Here is a 21,993-nt window from a genome sequence, read left to right as displayed (position 1 = left end):
CAGGGCCTGGACACTATCTCTGAGCTCTTTTTCTTTGTTTATTTGTTTTGTTTTTGTTGCCAGTCCTGGGGTGTGGACTCGGAGCATGAGCACTGTCCCTGGTTTCTTTTTGCTCAAGGCTAGCACTCTACCTGTTGAGCCACAACACCACTTCCAGCTTTTTTTTTTTTTCTATATATGTGGTGCTGAGGAATCGAACCCAGGGTTTCATGTATACGAGGCGAGAGCTTTACCACTAGGCCATATTCCCAGCCCTCTTAGCTCTTTTTCTAAAAGCACTCTAGCACTTTGAGCCACAGCTTCACATTTGGTTTTTGACTGGTAATTGGAGATAAGAGTCTCACAGGGACTTTTCTGTGGCTGGCTTCAAATTCTGATTTTCAGATCTCAGCCTCCTAAGCAGCTAGGATTAGAGGTGTGAGCCACTGAAGCCTGGCTCAAACATTTATTTTTATGTCTATTTTTTTTGCCATCTAGATAAACTGTAAACAAAGCATTATCATCTCTAAATTCAAATTAGGTCTTCAAGAAGATGATAGTTTTGTAAGTAAATAGTATTTAAAGGATAGTGTTATAAATAAAAATAATATAATGTAAAATCCTCTATCAATGTTAACAGTATGAATTGAATAACAAGTAGTAAAGATTATCCTAAGATAACTTGTTTTACAAATACTCATTCCAAATGGAATTCCTCATTCCTTTTAGAATTTCCCATGTATTCATTCACCCACAGAGAGAATGTGTTATTGTTCACAAAAACATAGTATGCTTCCTTTCAAGTGAAAAACACCTCTATGAAATGCCCATAAAATTTGCTTTGGTGATGAAATGTAGGGGACTAAAGTTTTATTCAGGAACTTTCCAAAGTGTTAAAATATATGTCAATGTGATATTTGTTCTACTTCTGCAAATACTCAATCTGAGAAAGAGAAGGAAAAATAAACTTAGCTACTACTATGTTGCAGAGATTTTTAAGTGCGCTGGAATGTTAGTCACTTCTGATTAACACAGCTTTTAGGTGCCAGTAAGATCTTCAATGCCTAGGAAGACATATATAACAATTTTTCTTCTGGCCTGATATGGTTGCCCAAGCCTATAATCCTAGCTACTTGGGTAGCAGAAATCAAGGGATTATGGTTTGAGTCCAGTCCATGCAAAAAGAAGCATGTAAGATTCCACTTTGAGCCAATAGCTAGGCATGGGCGGGACATCTCTGTCATCACCAGCAACGCCAGGCAGCAGAGGGGAGGACTACGGCCTAGGCCAGCCTGGGCAGAAATTCAGACCCCCCCCTTGAAAATGACCAGTGTCTACAGGGACTGGGAACATAGCCCAACATGTACAGTGCCCCTTTAGCAAGTGCAAGGCCTTGATTCCAATCTTCACCACCGCCTAAAGAAAGACAACCCTTTCTTGTATTACTTTGATATGTGGAAAGGTGGAAAGACAAGAGGAAAAACGAGCTATACTCTGAAAGAGATTAAAATAACCATGAACTAACAATTAAACTAACCATGAAAGAGATTAAACTAATTCAGTAGTTTCCAGACTTTCAGTTTTTGTTTTTGTTTTCTTTTTTTTTTTTTTTTTTTGCCAGTCCTAGGCCTTGGACTCAGGGCCTGAGCACTGTCCCTGGCTTCTTCCCGCTCAAGGCTAGCACTCTGCCACTTGAGTCACAGCTCCACTTCTGGCCATTTTCTGTATATGTGGTGCTGGGGAATCAAACCCAGGGCTTCAAGTATATGAGGCAAGCGCTCTTGCCACTAGGCCATATCCCTAGCCCCTAGACTTTCAGTTTTAAGAAGGGATCAAACCCAAGGCCTTGCGCATGCTAGGCAAGAATTTTAACACAGAGCTATAATCCTAACCCATGTTTTTCAAAACGTATATAAACTGATACTTAAACATAAAAAAATCTATCATTAGTGCATTGTTCTTATTATGTATTTTTATCTTGTAATAAATTTGTCTTCCAGCCATGTAGAGCAACTTACCTAAGAGGAAAGGGGGGGCAGATAAATGGAGAGAGGAATGGAAGGCAGAAGCAATCATTATGTTCAACATGCATATGTAAAAATAGTAGAATTATATAATTAGAGGGTATCGATAAACTAGAAATGAGACAGGAAAGATAGAATAATGGATCGGGTATCATTGATTGAGATGCAATGTACTCATATTCTGACCTGTTGAAATGAAACTCCTTGCTACAACTACTTAAAAATTTAAAAAGCATAGGTGTCAGCATGCTGCCTAGCTAGCATTCTTAGAAATTCTTGTAAAAAGTGGGCTAAAGGGGCTGGGAATGTGGCTTAGTGGTAGAGTGTTTGCCTAGCATGCACGAAGCGCTGGGTTCGATTCCTCAGCACCATATAAAAAGAAAAAGCCACCAGTGGCACTGTGGCTCAAGTGGCAGAGTCCTACCCGTGAGCAAAAAGAAGCCAGGGTCAGTGCTCAGGCCCTAAGTTCAAGCCCCAGGACTGGCCAAAAAAAAAAAAAAGAGTTAAAGTGAATTTTCCAAAATGTAATAAGATCCTGGATGATGTACTTGTCTTATGATTATATATGTGATTTTATGCTCTTTAAACTTGTTCAATTAATTTCAGTAAAAGTTAATACCTTAGAATGACTGGGCATAAAAGAAATGAAACGCACTTTGTTATTGCTCTCTACATGTATTTAATTCATATTTTTATAATTTTGATCCAGTATGAATGGCAATAAATGGGTCTTCTGCAGAGTTGCTAATGGAAAACTGAGCTCTGCCATCATTGCCAACGTAGATTTTGGTTCCTGTGCAATGGCCATCAATCTTATCTCCAGAAATGACATCACAATAGGTACCAGCAGGAAGGCCAGTTTGCAGAGTTGATGACAATGCCCTGAAAAACAAGTTTAATATGGAACTTTAATTCAACACAGATAGAAGCAAGAGTACAAGCTATAGCTAAAATAAATGTTACAGAACAAGAAAACCAGAGACGGGCTGGGAATATGGCCTAATGGCAAGAGTGCTTGCCTCCTACACATGAAGCTCTGGGTTCAATTCCGCAGCACCACATATATGGAAAACGGCCAGAAGGGGCGCTGTGGCTCAGGTGGCAGAGTGCTAGCCTTGAGCGGGAAGAAGCCAGGGACAGTGCTCAGGCCCTGAGTCCAAGGCCCAGGACTGGCCAAAAAAAAAAAAAAGAAAAGAAAAAAGAAAACCAGAGACATATACAAAGGATTTGAAAGCATTGTCAGAACAAACATGATTGTACCAAAGAACTAGCAACTCTCGGTCAGTAGTGACAGTAGCAAACAGTAAGACTGGAAGAGTTTAATGACCATATTCAAAAGCAGATAAATAAAGAAATAAAAACAATTTTAAAAGCCATAGATAATAGTACTACTCATACTGTATGTATTTTAACTCTGTCTACTACTGAATATAAAAGAATATTATTTTTAAGAATAAAATAACTTCTCTCCTTAAATTCATAGAATTAGGGTTAGAATGTAAAATAATATAGCATTTCTATGAAGGAGTACGTATACTTCTCTATAAGTTGGTTTTGGATAACCTATCCAGAAAGGAAACAAATTAAAGTTAGCGATTTTTAGGCACAAAAATAGATATTTATCTATTTGTTATTTATATGATTTATTTATTTGTAGCCAAATAAGATCTAGTTTAGGCTAAAATGACTCAAACATAAGCAGAAATTGGCCTTGGGACTGAGACATCAACTGTTTGTAAAGAGATCTTCAGAACAATATTCCTAACTGTAAGGGAAATATTAGGATAGAAAAACAGAATAACAAAGTATAAGAAATGAAAAGCCAGAAATGGGAAGCATTAGAACTAAAGCTTAAAATTTTCCTGAGGAAAGTCATTGACCATAAGACATTTATTTTCTACACATAATATTTACCGCAGGGATACAATCACAGTGAACATAGGAGACTATCTGCCAAGAGAGAAAACTGAAGAGGCTTTGAAAGTAAGCTAGAAAGATTTCAGTATTTAGACTTCCATATCTACATACTTTACAACTATTTTTGTATATTTTGGAATGTGAACATATAAATGTGAATTGTATATGTAATGCACACACACACACACAATGTTGCAGGGGTACCTCCAAGAATTATACTTAAAAGAATAAATCCTTAAGAGGACATAGGTGGTTTATATGTGTAATTCTAGCTATCAGGGAGGCTGAAATCTGAGGATCTTGGTTCAAAGACAGCGTGGGCAGAATAGTCAACTACCAGAAAGCCAGCAGTAGGGCAATGATTCTTGTAAAAGAGCACTAATCTTCAGCAAAAAACAACTCAGGGACAGTGCCCAGGCTCTGAATGTAAGCCCTGGTATTAGCGCGTACACACACACACACACACACACACACGCAGAGAGAGAGAGAGAGAGAGAGAGAAAGAGAGAGAGAGAGAGAGAGAGAGAGAGAGAGAGAGAGAGAGAGAGAGAGAGAGAAGTTAATCTACTGGAAATGGGCAGAAAACATTGATGATGATGAGTCATCATCAATGTTTTCTGCCCATTTCTGATTTCTATGTCTGTAACTCTTTGATTCTGAATGAATAGCTACTTACCAGTCATCATTGTTAAAGACAATGAATCCTTTGTTTCCTCTTCCAAAAGCTACTTGGTTGCTCCCATTATCCCACCAGTTGGTAAAAGGCTGGCCATCAACTACATTTCGAAAGGCAACCATGTTCCTACAAACACAAGAGTGTATGAAATGCTGAATCCTTCAACTTAAGAAGTTGAAATGAAACACTAGGGAAGGTCACCATCCTGGATGACGGCTAGGTAAATGCACATTCCAACCTGATCTGACGCCAGCGATGTTCACAGACCCAGCCATTGCCACAGGTGGTGTCAGGGTTAATAGTGACTTCTTTAATGGCTCCGTTATTGTTGGGGGGCCCAATCCAGTCATTGACATCCTTAATTAGAGAACACAAAATTGTCATTATAATAGCCATGGGCTAGCTAGCCTCTTCCTTTCCACTACACCAAACCCAGTCACTTTTTCTGCATGTGTCCCTGATGTGTTTTTAGTTCAAATTCAAATATTCTAGCTTGTTTATATTTCATCTTTGTGGATTCTTATTTGGTAGAGACAGTTTGTAAAAACAGTAAAAAGTTTTTATCCTACAATGTTCTTTCCAAACACTTGTTTCCTATTATCATTATAAATAGATCATGCCACAGAAATGAGAAGAACATCACAATTAGGATTACTAGAATTAATGCAGATGTTTCAAAACCACTTCATTTAAAATCAAATCAAATCTCTGTGCCTCAGTGAGTTCATTGGTAAAAAGAGACTTCATTTGGTTGTTTGAATAATGAATTAAATGTATTTGATAATGTTTTAAATAGAGTATTTCCCATACTAATGTAAGTTGTTTTATTAGCTTTTTTTTTCTTCTGTGACTATAAGGAAGTGAAAATTGAGATGTTTCATAATTTTTACATTGTTAAATGAATGCTTAACACAGATGTTTAAATAGACATTGATCAATACATAATATAGGCACCACATCAGAATTAAGAGAACTATGTTTTAATAATTCTAGCACTTACTTTTCCATTCTGAAAGTTTCTGTCCCAACGATAGCTTGACATCACTCGTGTGAAGCCATAAGGATGAGCAAGCATGAATCCGACGGCCATTTTGTACAGTCTGGAGGTGATAAGATGGTGTTAGTGGAAGGTCAGAGGATGGACACCATGGTCTCTGAAGGCAGGATCCCAAGAAGAAGAGAACAGCATGCCTACCTGGCATCCCAGAAGGTCAGGATGGAGGCTCCTCCAGCCCCGTGTCCTCGCTGATTGTCGTGGTTGTCCACAAAGACCAGGGCTCTGTCAGAGGGCATGAAGCCCCAGCCTTCTCCCCAGTTCCTAAAATATTAATGAACACACACATATCCTCTTAAAACTGGTTTAGAGTCAGTTCTCCCTCTTTTGGTAACCTCTGGTAACTCAAATGGCTTCTCTGTATGATTTTGTGTTACAACTGGGTGCACTTGTGTAACCTGAAAGCAAAGGCCATATTTGTATGGATAGATAAACAATTTGAATTTCATTCATATTACTCACAAAAGACTTTTTTGTAGGAAAAGTATCTTTTTATAAATTCTAGTATATTGTAATTTATATGGACTCTAGAAGTCAACATTTATATTATATATAGAACTGCATTCTGGGATAAATTAAGAGTACAATAATAAATTAATACATTTCAATTATAATAAAAGCAATTTAATATTTTTAATGAATTAAGCAATATAAGAGATAAATTATATAATACCCATCATAAATATAAATAGTAGGATAATTTGAATAATAATTTTTATCTCACTGATTATAACTAGTGGTGACTAGATCATATGTAATATATCATAAATAAATCAAAATTTAGATGATATTTGAGCTTATAGAATCCTTCCTTGAAGTTGTCATTCCAAATGACAAAGACAATGGGTGATGTTTGGAGGAACATATGTATTAATGATCAACTACTTTACAGTTCTCTAGACAGAAAGACTGCAAGAGGATAGCCCATATTGCAGTAATATGATTTCTACATCTATAAAGTAATTCAAATAACAAATCATATTTTATTTACTTTAAATATGCCATCTTCTCTCCATTCCACTTGCGGATCACTGTGCCTAGCTTAGCACCATACTTGAATTCTGTCACACGACCATTTCCAAAATACTCACTGCTTGAAACCGCCTCACCTCCCAGATCAATGACCTAGGGAAAATATGGAGGAAAATAAAGGAACAAAACTTAAGGTATTTTAGTGGACAAAGCAGTATACTATAAAAGTAACTTTAAGCCTTTAATGTATGAATATTCTTAAAATCATTTCTTCATATGAATATTTCTACTTTTAAAATAAAATAACTGTTACACGTGGTAAGAAATATGGTGAAAGGTAAGCTGTTGTTCTATGACAACGCTGACCTAATTTAATCTTCTACATAAATGGTAATAACAGTAACTGACATTAGCATAGCATATATTGCTTGATCAATAATTGTCAGGGCTTAATACTTGTTTATTCATTAAATTTCCAAATAAAACAAGGAAGTTAACACTTTATGTACATGGAAAAATGTTATGTAGAAGGGTGAAATTATAATTAGCCTGATCATTTATATAGCTAGTAATTGATCAGGAAGATTCAAATCCAGATAGATTGAAACAAGGACACTCTGATTTTTCTGTCTTTCATAATGATCTCTGTAGGTACAGATATTTTAAGGTGAATTCTTCAGCCCAAACTAATTCTCTGCACTTCTAGAAGATAGTTTGATTAAAATTAGGTGTGTTATCTCTGAATAAAAGGAGGATGAAGAACACTGATTTATATAAGTGGCTAAAGAAATTAATAATTACTCAAATCACCCATTCATTTTAATTAATAAAATGTCATTCTTTAACACACATATACATAATTTCTGTACCTCTTGGTAAATGAAAGGCCTGCTTCTTTCAGGGAACCATTTGCTGTTTAGATGATGCAGTTTATCCAAAATTGCCTTAATGTCTCCGGGCCACATGTGTTTAGATGCATCCAGTCTGAACCCTGCCACTCCAATGTCAATGAGGTGGTTCATGTAATCTGCGATCTTGGTTCGAACGTAATCTTTCTCAAGAGCAAGATCAAGAAGGCCGGTCAGACGACAATCTCTGACCTGTTGGGGTAAACCTTTTGTAATTGATTCACGAAATATACTCTCTCACCAGAGAATCCATTTTGTTATGTATTCCTTTCCATAATGCCGGCCCATGAGTCATAGAGGATACTGATATAAAGCTTTTGGATGTATCTTTTAAGTATTTTCTATTCTACAAATGGGGAATGTAGGAAATTAAGTAGACACTTTTTATTGGAGGAATGATTTTCTTTCACTTTTCAAACCCATGATGTAGGGTTTTGATGTAAAGTTTGAAGAGGTTTATAGCCGCCATGCAGGCCGGTTAGAGCTCTACCACTGAGCTGTCTCCCAATATCCACTATTGGGAAAAGGATGTTTTTCTTCATTGTCCTTAAGTAGTTGTACAAAGGAGTTGCCATTTAAAAAAGTAATATACAAATACAATATATTTTGATCAACATCACCTTTTTCAACATTCTCACCTATCCATCCCTTTCCCTTGTTCTTCTTAATTTTGTAGAATATACATTGGATTTTTGGCTGCAAGATTCATAATTAAGAAAAGGTTTTAATCTCGTATTCCCTCCCCCTTTCCCTCCCACTCTTTCATGCTTCCTCCCTCCCCCTCTCCTCCTCCCTCTTTCTCTCTCCCTCTCTCTCTCTCTTTCTTTCTCTCTCTCTCTCTCTCTCTCTCCCTTCCTATCTGTCATTCCCCCCACACACACCTCTCCTCTCTGTCCTCATCTAGATTAGCCTAGAATTTATCCTCCTGCTTTTATGCCCTGAATGCTGAAGACTTACTGTCCTCTATCCGGGAGTCCTTAATGTCCAAATAGTCAGTTTGGGTAATCAGTTTTCCTAAGGAAACTAAACTAATCTTTTCAGTGAATCGAAGAAGCTGCATGTTCATGATTGGAAGGTCTCGAGGGTTTCTCATTGTGATTTTTATTCGTTATTTTTTAAAAGCTGTCACCTGGGCAGCATCACTGTAGCTCTCAATGCCTCCGCTTGCAGATCGACACTTGCCGTCGTTGAAATCCCAGCCCGAGTATGGAACCGCAGGGAAGTCCCTGTTTCCAGCGTTGTAGTAGCTGCCACAAGTGCTGCTTGTCCCTGCACCGCTCCCTGAACCACACATGTGATTAATTACAGCATCCACATAAATACGGACCTACAAGCAAACACTGGATTTTAGTAGGAAGTACAAAATACCATTGAATCAATTTCACAACCTTCAAATATGACTCTAAAATTCTTTTTCCCTGTTTATAAGCTTCATTTTTCAAAAGTCAAGTGTGAAGATAATATGACATAAAGACCTTATAACATGGAAGTAACAAACAGTACAAGAAATGTATCCAGGGGCTGTGGATATGGCCTAGTGGTTGTATACATGAAGCCCTGGGTTGGATTCCCCAGCACCACATATATAGAAAATGGCCAGAAGTGGTGCTGTGGCTCAAGTGGCAGAGTGCTAGCCTTGAGCAAAAAGAAGCCAGGGACAGTGCTAAGGCCCAGGACTGGCCAAAAAAAAAAGAAATGTATCCAATGCCTAATGTATGAAACTGTAACCTCTCTGTACATCAGTTTGACAATAAAAAAATTTTTTTAAAAAGACCTTATAACATGTGTTCAAATATTCACATAAATGGAGAAAACAAGATATGAATACAACCTTGAAAAAAATGAATGAATCTTTTTGAAGAGGCAGTAATCAATGGAAATAGCATAAATTATTGAGTTCAGAAGTTTCAGTAGTTCTCAAGAAAGGAAATCAATTGATCTCTTTTGTCTGAACAGTATTTGAATGTGTATGGCTATAGTGGTTAATAGAGTTTTTTTCTTGTTGTTTTGTTTTTATTAGTCGTGAGACTTCAATTCAGGGACTGGTTGCTGTCTCAGGGTTTCATTTTCTATATAAACTGTTCTTTAATCCTTAAATTTTGTCGTCTTGTGCATGGTGTATTCACAAAACATGAGTATCAGGCAACCATTAATTTTGAACTGAAAAGTGTGAATTAAAATGTAAAAATGTTAAATGTGAAAACATGTATGTTCAAAAATAACAATGTAGAAGAAAGAAAGAAATAAATTATTTTTCTGTGCTGTCTTTTTGTAGGGTACTAGCGGTCAAACTTAGAAGCTTTGCTTTCACTAGGTTTGTAATCTAACGAGCCATTTTGAGTACCATTGCATTATATTTTTAAAGAAAACTTGAGTTTACTTACACCAACATTGTTACACCTAGTCACCATGTCTCTGAACTCATCTTCATTCCCAGATCTTGTGCAGATTTTATAGCTGATGGGTTGGTATCTTTCCCACCAAGGTCTTGAAGGGTTGTGAACTACAATGTTTTCATTGGGTGGGGAGATCTACAAATTAAACAACCTTAATAAGTATCAAGTTGCTGATTATATCATATCACTAAGTGATCTAGAAATTATTGAATAGTGTAAAATAATTTCTGAGTCTTTGTATGTTTACATATTTAAAAACTATATGTCAATAGTTGCATCACATTGGAGATGACTTGCAGATAGATATCTCCAGCTTGACAACAATAACTATTTTTCTTCAGAAAATTGATTTAGAATATGTAAAATTGAAGCAAACTATTTCCCACAGTCAATTCTGCAATGTATACCTTGAACAACACTCACCTGCACACCTCCAAATCCATTGGGAGCTAAGTACCTCTCACATTCCTTAGCAATATCAACCCAACGCCACTCAAACAAGTGGACAATAGATGTCCGTCCATTTTGAGTATGGGGGGAATACTGAGCCCAGCAGAGCCCAATGGTTGAAAGCAGCAGAAAGAACTTCATTTTGCTGTGATGTGGTCAGAGTTCTTATTGGCAACTATTTATATTCCTGTGAAGATAACACAATTTACAGAGTCAATGTTAACCTGAATAAAAATATAGAGTATGGATAGTTTGTTCACAATATGGAAAGATTACCAATAATAACATTAACACAGGATCAATATACTTAAATCTCCTTAAAACAGTCTGAGTGGCTTCTTAGAATACAGTGATTTCTTAAAAAATATTGAAGAAGCATTAAACTTTTTAACCATCTATGATTTAGGTTCTGTAATTAAAATCACACTGAAATCTGGCTTCCATAAAATGAAGGAGTTCTATGGAATTAGTAAGTAAAATCTAGCAACCTTCAGGAATTTTGGATCTTTCATAACTTCCTGTCTATATATGTAAATATCAATTATTTACAAGATGTTCCTACCAGAAGTGGGTGCACATCTACGTCATTATACTAAAGTTTTGTAACATAAAAAAGTGACATTAATCAAGAAGAGACAAATTAATTTCTCTTGTCATTTGCAGTTACTTATTTGCCTAGAAACTTCACGTTTTTCTATCTTATATTCAATAACAATAGAAGTATCATTACACAAATGAATGGAATTACTTTAAGATCACATCTGTGAGTGCTACTTAACATTTATTTCTAAGTGTTGTAATCTCTTTCTTTCTTTTCCCACATTCAATATTCTAAAGCATTAGGTAACTCTATCACTAGAGAACTTTGGACAAGTTTGTGGATGTTTATGCAGGAAAAAAAGTCATAATTCCTCTGATTTCACATGACTGTCTACAATTTTCTCTGTTGCTTCCATTAGAAAAATGTAAAGAAAAGGCTAAGCATGTAGTTCAAGTGCTAGTGCATGGCTCAGCAAGTGTAAGGCTTTGTGTTCAAATATCAACACTAGAAGAAAAAAGACAGACATAAAGTTTTATTCAGCTAATAATAATAATGTGTAATGATTGCAGAAGTAGTAAGGGCTATTCTCAGATTTATTATTTTATAAATGTTCCTTCTAAATAAAATTCCTATTTTGTTACAGTTTTACTTCTACCTCACACAGAATGTCTTATTTACTTACTTTTTTTAATAAATATTCAGTGTGCTTTCATTTAGGTGAAATACACAGCTCTTGCCCTGTTGAATTAAGGAGACTGAAATTTTCTATGGCAGTGAAGTGTAAAAATGTGTTACTAAATTGTTAAAAATAAGTGTCAGCTTGAAGTTTTTATTACTATTGCAAAAGGAGTAGCAAGAACTTCTTTGATCTGAGAAAAACATGTCAAAATGATTATTGTGCTATTGACAATTCTGAGTTGTTTGGATACTGCAGTATGAATTGTTCTCTCCTGATTCACATAGCCATTCAGGTTGGGTGTTCTCTTTAGTCTCTAAGATGTACTGCGCAACACCCCCTTTCCTTGACATGGAAAGCCAAGCAAAAAGCAAGTCACAGACTTAGAAAAAGCTAGTAATGATTGGGACTATCAAAATAAAGTACCACAGGGGCTGGGGATATGGCCTAGTGGCAAGAGTGCTTGCCTTGTATACATGAGGCCCTGGGTTCAATTCCCCAGCACCACATATACAGAAAACGGCCAGAAGTGGTGCTGTGGCTCAAGTGGCAGAGTGCTAGCCTTGAGCAAAAAGAAGCCAGGAACAGTGCTCAGGCCCTGAGTTCAAGGCCCAGGACTGGCCAAAATATAAATAAATAAATAAATAAATAAATAAAGTACTACAAAAATTGATTTTGATCCTAGACCCATAAATTATTGTTTTGACATTTTACCAATGAGAAGACTCTAGAATGATATACACATGTTAATCCAATGGTCAATATAACACAACCTGATGTTATGGGAAATACGCACATCAATGTACATACTTTCAAGCATATCATTCCAATCTTACACTCTTAGCTGTGTCTCATAGGGACCCTGTCACATACACAATGGAGGCTGAAATGCCACATGTTGCATAAGAAAAATACATTTGAAATACCAGTGGACAAAGGGACTCATATTACCTGCATAAAAATGTACAGTCTCCGTGTATATGAGCCCCTTCTGCATTTTTCAATCGTAATACTCTATAAACCAATACTAACTAGGATCCACAATAAAATTTAGAAAGGATGATATTTTCACAGCTAAAGGAATACCACTGAACAATGCTCAACGAAAACAATATGAGCAGAGCACTGGTGGCTTATGTCTGTAATACTAGCTACGCAGAAGGCTGGAATCTGAGGATGTGGTTTGAAGTCAGGGCAGGTAGGAAAGTTTGTGAGACCCTTACCTCCAATAAACTACCAACTATAAAAGGCCACCAACACTGTGAATTCAAACAACAACAAATGTTGGCGAGGATGTTGCACTGTTGGAGGGAATGTAAGCTAGTACAACACCCCTGGACAGCAGTCTGCAGGTTCCTCAAAACTCTAAGCATGGCTTTCCCTTTCTCTTGGCCATGTTCCCAGAACATCACGAGCCAGGACACCACAAAGACTCCTGCACGTCCATGCTCACTGCTGCACTATTCACACGAGCCTAGCTATGGAAACAGCCCAGATGCCTTGCAGTAGATGAATGGAGCTAAAAAGATGTGGTACCTATCCACAAGCCATTAGAAAGAATAGTATTATGTATTTTCAGGGAAATGGATGGACCTTAGAACAAGTCATGGTATGTGAGGTAAGCCGAGCTCAGAGAGACCAATGGCACAGGTTTCTCTCATATGCTGAAGCTAGATGTAAAGTACCATGGGTCATAATAAGTTATACAGGACTTATACAGTAATGTATACATTACTGTACATTACAGCATATACAGTAATGTATATGCTTTCCAGCAATCAATAGTAGATGTCGTTACAGCACTGGCTACACTAGTCTGGAAAATTCATGCCCTGTTACAGAAACAGGAAAATTGAAAGAAAGACTACTAACAATTAACTAAATCGTAATACAAACACCAGAAAAATATGTATTATGTGATCTGGAATAGACTTCAAACACAATGCAACAGAATGTCACAGAGATAAGAAAATGTACAGAACAGCAGACGGGTTTGTTGTTTTTGTTGTTAATATACAGGTTTAACTAACAATATCACAGGCAGACACACTTGCATCTTCTGGACATTTAGCATTAGGAGATAGGCCATTATGTTATCTCACATAGTAATATTTCAAACTACTAATGATAACAAATATCAAATTTCAGACAAAAACAATATCTTTTACATATATTAGGATATTACATATACAAGAAAGTGGAGCATAAGTAGGCATCATTAATTGATTATACAAAGATATTACCCCATAGATATAGCATCTATATCAATATACGTAGGACTATAGGAGACTTTTTAGAAATCACACATCGGGATTAAACACGCTGTCAGAAACTCAGAATGTATAACTTTTACAAATGTTATTAACATTATAACGAATAGGAAATCCTAAAAGGCCTTATATTCTCATGCTCTTATAATATCATCTGGGGACCTATCTGAGCCATCATAGCTTGTAGAATCTAAGAAATCCCGTGGGTTTTAATGTTATTGAAATAAAAGGCTCCTAAAACAGGATGCAAAGTTTTCTACAAACCATAGGCAAACAAAGAATTCTATAGAACGTAACAAACATGGATTCATAGTTTAAAATAAAAAAATCAATTGTACTAGCAAAGGATATTGAAGACCTATTCACATAATTCATCCTCATAAAACAAGCTGGAAAATCGTTCAAGCCCCACATACCATGCAAAGGCTCATAGATGAATTGGAGCCTCCTGGATCTGGAGTGGCTGCTATGAACTGATCAACACACAATTTATTCTCATCTAAGACAAATACTACTCTTAGTTTTGGCCGTGAAATCTCGTTTGTACTTCCTGGAAAATTTGCAAAGCCATGTTCTGTAATGCATCGTGTAAAAAGAAAAACAAGGTTTGGATCTTCAATGAACAGCCATGGGGCTCCTGAGCTCACCTATCAGGGATAGATCTGAAAGTAAAGACCACACTCTGCTGAGTGTCCCATGGTGTAGACAACAGTATCTTTCTGTCTCTGCCTTGTCCTGAGTTAGTTCATTTTATAAAGCAGAAGTTTGACATGACTGATTTTTTTAATGCATCACTTCCATTGTACCTTAAAATTCTAAGATAGAATGACTCTGTAAATAGACACTAAACCAATATCCTCTGAAAGCACACTGCCAGGCATATCCAGATGGATAATGGATTCATGTTCATAAAAATCACAACTCTGAACATTTTAAGTCATATCAGAAATGCCAGACACATGAGCTGATCCATTCACCTAGACAACAAAAGAAGGAGCCCCCTCAGAAGGGAGCACAGAAAACAAACACATCTCCCAGCCATTTCTTTGGAGATGTGTGCAGAATAATTCATTGTTCCAGAATGGACTTCCATTTGTCCCAAGTTTCAGCTTAGGCATGGTTCCTCCCACCAATGAGACATGGTCCACTTAAAATTGAAACTCCAAATTGACAATGAAACTGCTTCCTGCCCGGGGCTTGGCTTCACGGATCTCTGCCTTGGAAGCCATAAAGATAAGGTTCCTTAATTTGTGCCCAACTAAACACGATTAATTTCTGGAACAGTATGTGCTCTTTGCCTTTGCTTTCAGTACTGATTATTTTAATTCTGAACTTCTTTAATCCCTCTCTGAGCTGTTCAGTTTCTCTACATCATTGTGGGAAGTACAATGTACCCTCTGAGTGGTATTGTTCTTTGTTAACAGGATAGAGAATGTGTGACTGCTCTGATTGTGATGCCCAAATGAACTCAAGAATATTTAGTGAATCAAAACTGGTAAGAATGATGTAACTTGTGAAATCATTTTCACTGATTAAAATTTGACATTACAGAAAGACACAAATGTTTATATCTTTATTCTTAGTACAGCTTTGTTAAAGAAGGATTACATAGACCACTGGTAAAAAAAAATTTTAAATGTGAGCTGTTTGCTTTTAATAAATTGAATATTTTGAGTCTAAAGATAAACTATCCTATATTCTGAGATGCCTGATGAGAGACTTAAGGCTGACTCTGTTAACCTCATGTCTGTGAAATACCCTGTTTGAGGTGATCCCTGTTTTGAATGCTCAAAAGAAGAACATTTCTAATCCATGGAGATCAAGAGCCAATGCCTTCATAAATTGGAAGACATTTTGCCACACTATAAAAGGACTCATTCTCAAAGAAATGAAAGGAGTAAAAGTAAGTAGCTGGCATCAGTGGCTCACGCCTGTAATCGTAGCTACTCAGGAGGCTGAGATCTAAGGATCACAGTTCAAAGCAAGCCCAGGCAGGAAAATACATGAGACTCTTATCTCCAATTAATCACAAAGAAAGCTGGAAGTGGCACTGTGGCTAAGTGGTAGAGTGCTAATCTTGAGCAAAAAGAGGTCAGGGACAGTACCCAGGACCAGTGTCCAAGCTCCAGGACTCGCAAAAAAAGTAAATAGTTTAACATTTTTATAGTGAATAATAAATGTATTTGATAAATTTAATATACTGCACATAAATTATAATGTATAATCAACAAATAAAATATATTAATTACTTATAATCTATGAATCAGATATTGTTGAGACTACACATGTAAAATTATCCATATGCATGATAGTTTATTGAGTTATATGGTAGTAAGAAGTTATTTCATTGGGCAAGAAAATGAACAATGGTCACTCTAGGAAAAAGATGAATCACACACTATGAAAAAGTGCTTGCCCTAAAACTATGCTAAAATCCTGGGCTCTTTAACTACCCTAAAGAGAAAAGACTTAGAAAAATAGATTACAATAACAGTCATAGGTTATATAAAATTAAAATAAATAGATCCTATCATAATAATGAAAACCCACTAATATATTGAGTTCTAAGAATACAGAACTATAATATTGCTACAGTAGTTGTCAAAAAGTTCAGGATGATTAGGAAATGGGCAAAAGAGCTAAAGAGAGACTTCACAAGAGAAGATATAAAAATGGCAAAGAAACACATGAGGAAATGCTCAACATCCCTGCTAGTAAAGGAAATGCAAATAAAAACAACCCTGAGATACCACCTCACCCCAGTTAGAATGGCCTATACTCTGAACTCAGGAAACAACAAATGCTGGAGGGGCTGTGGGGAAAGAGGAACCCTTCTCCATTGTTGGTGGGAGTGCAAATTAGTACAACCACTTTGGAGAACAGTGTGGAGGTTTCTCAAAAAGCTCAATATAGACCTACCCTATGACCCAGCCATACCACTCTTAGGCATCTATCCTAAACAGCAAAATCCAAGATATCAAAAAGACATTTGTACTTCCATGTTTATCGCGGCACAATTCACAATAGCCAAAATATGGAAACAACCCAGATGCCCCTCCACAGACGAATGGATCCAAAAAATATGGTACTTATACACAATGGAATACTACATAGCGATTAGGAATGGTGAAATATTGTTATTCGCAGGGAAATGGTCAGAACTCGAACAAATAATGTTGAGTGAGACAAGCCTAGAACACAGAAAACAAAGGGGCATGATCTCCCTGATATATGACTGTTAACAAAGGGAGACGGAGAGACAGTAGAGACCAAGTCTGTGAATACTGTATATGTTCTTGATACATTGTATATTGCATATATGTCAACCTGACCTAGACAAGGGATAGAAAAACAGGTCGTAAGATATCATAAGAAATGTACACACTGCCCTACTATGTAACTGCACCCTCTTTGCACAACACCTTGTAAAAAATATTTATGTCCAATTAATAAAAAAAAATTAAAAAAAAAGTTCAGGATGTACACAAAGACAATCAGCAATTAAATTACTTAAGAAAAGTAGGCGTTCAGATAACATAATAATGAGATAATGACTGATAGCACAATGAAAGAACTCCTGGGACTACAGAACTCATGCTCTGGGATACTAGGAAATTTTAATAATCTTTATACAAGGATGTGTCAAGCATGAATAATTACAACTAGAAAACATATATATATATACATATATATGTATGTCCTCATTGCAGACAAAGAAAGTCTCAGAACACAGCCAAAAATGGAGATATGTTACTGTAAAGAGGTCAAAATCTGAGGAAGACATCATGCAGAAACAAATCACAGAACTGATTATCAGGTACACCTGTGGGACACAGGAGTCAGTGATAAACCAAAGCTCGTCTTGGGCCCAAATTTAGACAATGAGCTATGAAATCTCAAAATGAACCTCACAAAGTCCTGTCACTGTGGGAATAGATAGTAATGACATTTATAGTGACAAGAGCTTATTAAAATACCACAAATTTTTGGTGATAACTTGAAGTAGACCTAAACCAAACATTTAAGAATTAAAAAACAAAACATGTGATCCTAGAAAATGATATTTAACCTGACAAGTGCATTACCACCCAAGATAGTGTCAATAAATAAAATAAGAAATTTTTTCACAATGGGGTATATAAGAATAGCTAAAAATCTCATTCCTGAATGTGCTAGGGATTCCCACACCTTTGTGCTGCAGTACAAACAGTTAAACTGTTGTCAGAACTATCCAGACCACATAAAATAATATTCATAGCAAAATTACATCCAAACTAGTCCCCACCAGAAATAACAAATTATTCCACCAGAACTCCAGAACATTCAACAGTCCCAGTACAAGTTGAAAATAATACATACCAAGAAAGGATTACACATTACAACAGACAAAATTATATAGCACAACTTATAAAGTGTACATACAACAGACCCAGGAGCATTGGGGCACAGAAAACACTCTAGAAGTATGCCCCACAAGCCATAAACTTCAAAAAAGGAACTATTTTGTACTAAAACCAAGAAGGTAACACAAAAAATGACACGATTAAAAATTCAAAAATATTAAAAGGTACCATGTCAAAAATACTTCCATTGGACCTGGACATAACTGGCTGTGTAGAATCATTGCTAGAATTTCAGGAAGTATATAAACGTAGACATACATGCAATAAAGATATATTGTACACAAATTTCTGTTTAATCAAGAAAATTGTATAAAAGCAATCATTATGAGTTTATTACATATTTGAGAATATTAAGCCAAACATAGATTACTACACATAAGCATAGCATCTAGACCAGAATATGTTTAAAATATATGGATTAATTGGCCTGGGAATGTGTTTTAGTGGCAGAGTGCTTGCCTAGCATGCATGAAGCCCTGGGTTGGATTCCTTACATACAGAGAAAAAGCCAGAAGTGGCACTGTGGCTCAAGTGGTAAAGTGCTGGCCTTGAGCAAAAAGAAGCCAGGGACAGTGCCCAGTCCCTGAGTTCAAGCCCCAAGACTGGCATATATATATATATATATATATATATATATATATATATACATATATATACACGTATATGTATATGGATTAATATATCATGAATCAGACACTGATGTATGAATTGCATTCATTGTTCAAAATCAAATGCTTACATTGTCATAACTCAACACAGGTAAAGTTAATAGATATAACAATTTGATGATGAATGTAACAATGAAAGCAGCCTCCACATTCCAGAAATGCCATGTAGGGCCATGCTTGAATCACGAAGTGCTACCTATCATCCTGTGATTTAAGAAATATACTTGGAAAAGTAGTCTAACGAAGGAAAGATCAATTTGGCTCATAGATAAAAATAGTTAAACCTAGTCAGCTTGATTAATGTACCAACAATTCTATGAGCCTAAACAAAACATGGATACTGTAATAGTAAGCGTGTGTGGTAAACTAAATTGCTTATCCCGTGGCACTCATGATGAAGAAGTAGATAAATCAACTACTGGAGACACACTTGATATCTCCTGAACAAATCTTCAGTGACCTACTCCTAACTACTCCATAATGTCCATCTCCTTCCAATAATGCATGCAACACTGTATCCGTCAACTGAGTAGCTCTTAGCACATAAGCCTTTGGGGAGAGAATTCATGTCTAATCTTCACACAGGCCACAATAGCAGCAAAAACCCATGGGTGGTGCTGGGGATATGGCCTAGTGGCAAGAGTGCTTGCCTCCTATACATGAGGCCCTGGGTTCAATTCCCCAGCACCACATATACAGAAAACGGCCAGAAGTGGTGCTGTGGCTCAAGTGGCAGAGTGCTAGCCTTGAGCAAAAAGAAGCCAGGGACAGTGCTCAGGCCCTGAGTCCAAGGCCCAGGACTGGCAAAAAAAAAACAAAAAAACCTAGCCAATCACACACATCAAACACTGAAGTGTACACAGATAGGAACTCCTATGACACTGAGGGAGAGGAGAGGCTGCTTACTCAGTTCTCACAGGGCCTCTTAAGAAACTTTCTCCATCTTCATCCATCTAGGAAGCAGGGACTACTTCAGCCATAAGCCAAGGTGGCCCAGATGTTACTTGAATTTGTAGCAGGCCTTGATGTTATCCATATGATACTGGGTCTGCAGTCAGGCAGGCAGAATTCAAATAATAGAGTCAGAAAATCTGCTCAGATTTCTCTGGGAGCTTCAGCAAGTTGTGGTGAAATATCTTTATACAGACAGCCTCTGAGATTGCAATATACAAATATATGGGAGTGATGCTAATCATAAGATGGCAATAATAGAAGTTAAAAATATTAGAGGTACCAAGGGCCTGTGGCTCATGCCTGTAATCCTAGCTCCTCAGACACTGAGATCAAGGTTCAAAGCCAGCCCAGGCAGGAATGTACTTGAGACTTTTATTTCCAATTAATCAGCAAAGAATTGGAAATGGAGCTGTGGCCCAAGTGGTAGAATGTCAGCCTTTTGCAAAGTAGTGAAGGGACAGGAAGATAGAGATAGATAGATAGATAGATAATCACGAAATGTCAACTGAGAAAAGCCATAGGCAGTGAATAGAGCCAACATAAGATAGAAGTCCTGCAGTTTACAACCATTAAGACCATAACAGCAGGGCTACCCAACCCCTTTGGCACTCACATGGTAACTCCATATGCTCTGACCACTGGACCTGGTGAATCAGAATTTAATATATTTGCCTTGATGGTTTTCAGTTGTTTTGTTTTGCTTCCTCCTTTCTATTTTCCTAATCCTCCATTTGGAATGGGAATATGTTCCTATGCTATTGTATAATGGAAGTAATACAATGTGTGTGTGTGTGTGTGTGTGTGTGTGTGTGTGTGTGTGTGTGTGTGTGTGTATTACAGTTATCACAGCTAAGACTTTACCTTGTGTACCAGAGGTCAGTTATACTTGAGTTTTGAGAAATGCTGCAGCTGCTGAGTTTTGGGGTGAAACTTGGAGATCATTTCTTTTTCCCCCTATGGTTTAACCCCTGTTGTCACTATATTTGATTTCAACACTATATATATATATGAATTAGGGAAGGGAAGGGGAACAACAAAATAGTGAGACAAAGGACAAAGGGTGAACCAACTCAACAGCATTACTCACAAGAAAATATGTTGGAGATTAACTGTACATCTTGGAGGGGAGGGGTTAGATGTGGAGGGAGGGAAAGTTGGAGAAAAAGAGTAAGGGGGTAGCAAGTTGGACAAAAAATATATTCACTACCTTACTTATGTAACTGTAACTCATCTGTATATCACCTTGACAATAAAATAAAATTAAAAATTTTTAAATAAAATTTTGGAGGGCGAGTGTTAAGATTTTGGAGGGCAGGAACAGAATGTGATGGTCTAGGTATAAAGTGTTCCCCAAGATGTCTCCTGTACTATGAACTGGGCTAAGGCTGGTGGCACTATGGGAGGTGATTGGATTGTGAGGGTGTCTCTGTTGTCAATGGAGTAGGCCACTGGTGAGTTCACACTGAGTGGACTACTACAAGATAAGTCATTCTGGAAGAAGTAGGTCCAGCTGCCATGCCTCTGAATGTTAATCCTCTCTGACCCTTTCCCCCACTCCTACCCCTCTCTGTCTCTGATTCTTGGCAATCGAATGTACTCACTTTTTTCCATCACATAATATTTATTGTCTTACCACTTCCCCAACCAGAGAATGAAACCTCTGAAACTATGAGCCAAAATAAATTCTCCCACCCATTAAGTTTTTCTTCTCATATCTGTGTCACAGTGATCAACACAATCTTATTATTGGAATATAAACTTCCTTAAACTTGGGACACCAAATTCTTTCATGCATCATGTAAAAAGAATAAGGTGTATTTTCTTTCACTGCAGAGTCACTGGGCTCCTGTCCTGTGTCGTGGGTTAGCAACTTCCAGGCTCTGCCATGCTTGGAGGTTTCCTAACAAACAAGTTTGCCATGAGTGAGTACTTGGAGGGCAATAGACAGTATGTCTGCACATCTTGCTAAAACAAGTGTATAATCACCAGCTGCTGGCAAACCAAAAAGCACATGCTGGTGAATAGTTTGTCCATGTCAATAAAATTGTACCTGGGACTATTTCAAATCATATGAGCAACATAGATACCTGAGCTGATCAATCACA

General features: G+C 37.0%; 1 protein-coding gene across 1 annotated transcript; it reads right to left on the bottom strand.

The window, feature by feature from the left end:
* Window positions 1-2,671: 2,671 nt before the first annotated feature.
* LOC125364286 (alpha-amylase 1) lies at window positions 2,672-10,553 on the bottom strand. The gene is made up of 10 exons (XM_048363780.1): window positions 10,350-10,553; window positions 9,915-10,061; window positions 8,660-8,857; window positions 7,492-7,722; window positions 6,642-6,775; window positions 5,792-5,914; window positions 5,597-5,696; window positions 4,835-4,953; window positions 4,597-4,722; window positions 2,672-2,885 (listed from the first exon to the last, which is right to left on the bottom strand). The coding sequence occupies exons 1-10, from the start codon at window positions 10,515-10,517 to the stop codon at window positions 2,696-2,698; spliced, it is 1,536 nt and encodes a 511-aa protein (XP_048219737.1). The 5' UTR covers window positions 10,518-10,553; the 3' UTR covers window positions 2,672-2,695.
* Between the last annotated feature and the right edge of the window lie 11,440 nt (window positions 10,554-21,993).

The sequence above is a fragment of the Perognathus longimembris genome, chromosome 15 (genome assembly GCF_023159225.1).
Source record: "Perognathus longimembris pacificus isolate PPM17 chromosome 15, ASM2315922v1, whole genome shotgun sequence".
Taxonomy (NCBI): Eukaryota; Metazoa; Chordata; class Mammalia; order Rodentia; family Heteromyidae; genus Perognathus; species Perognathus longimembris.
Note: the sequence above shows the minus strand (reverse complement) of the source record. Positions and strands in the feature narration are given on the sequence as shown.

Bases quoted from the DNA above. Each gene is read 5' to 3' on its own strand.
- LOC125364286 (XM_048363780.1), bottom strand. From the start codon at position 10,517: ATGAAGTTCTTTCTGCTGCTTTCAACCATTGGGCTCTGCTGGGCTCAG. The intron at 5,697-5,791 runs GTAGGCATGCTG...TATCACCTCCAG, and splicing joins CTGACCTTCTGGGATGCCAG to ACTGTACAAAATGGCCGTCG. The intron at 4,954-5,596 runs GTAAGTGCTAGA...TCTCTAATTAAG, and splicing joins GAAACTTTCAGAATGGAAAA to GATGTCAATGACTGGATTGG.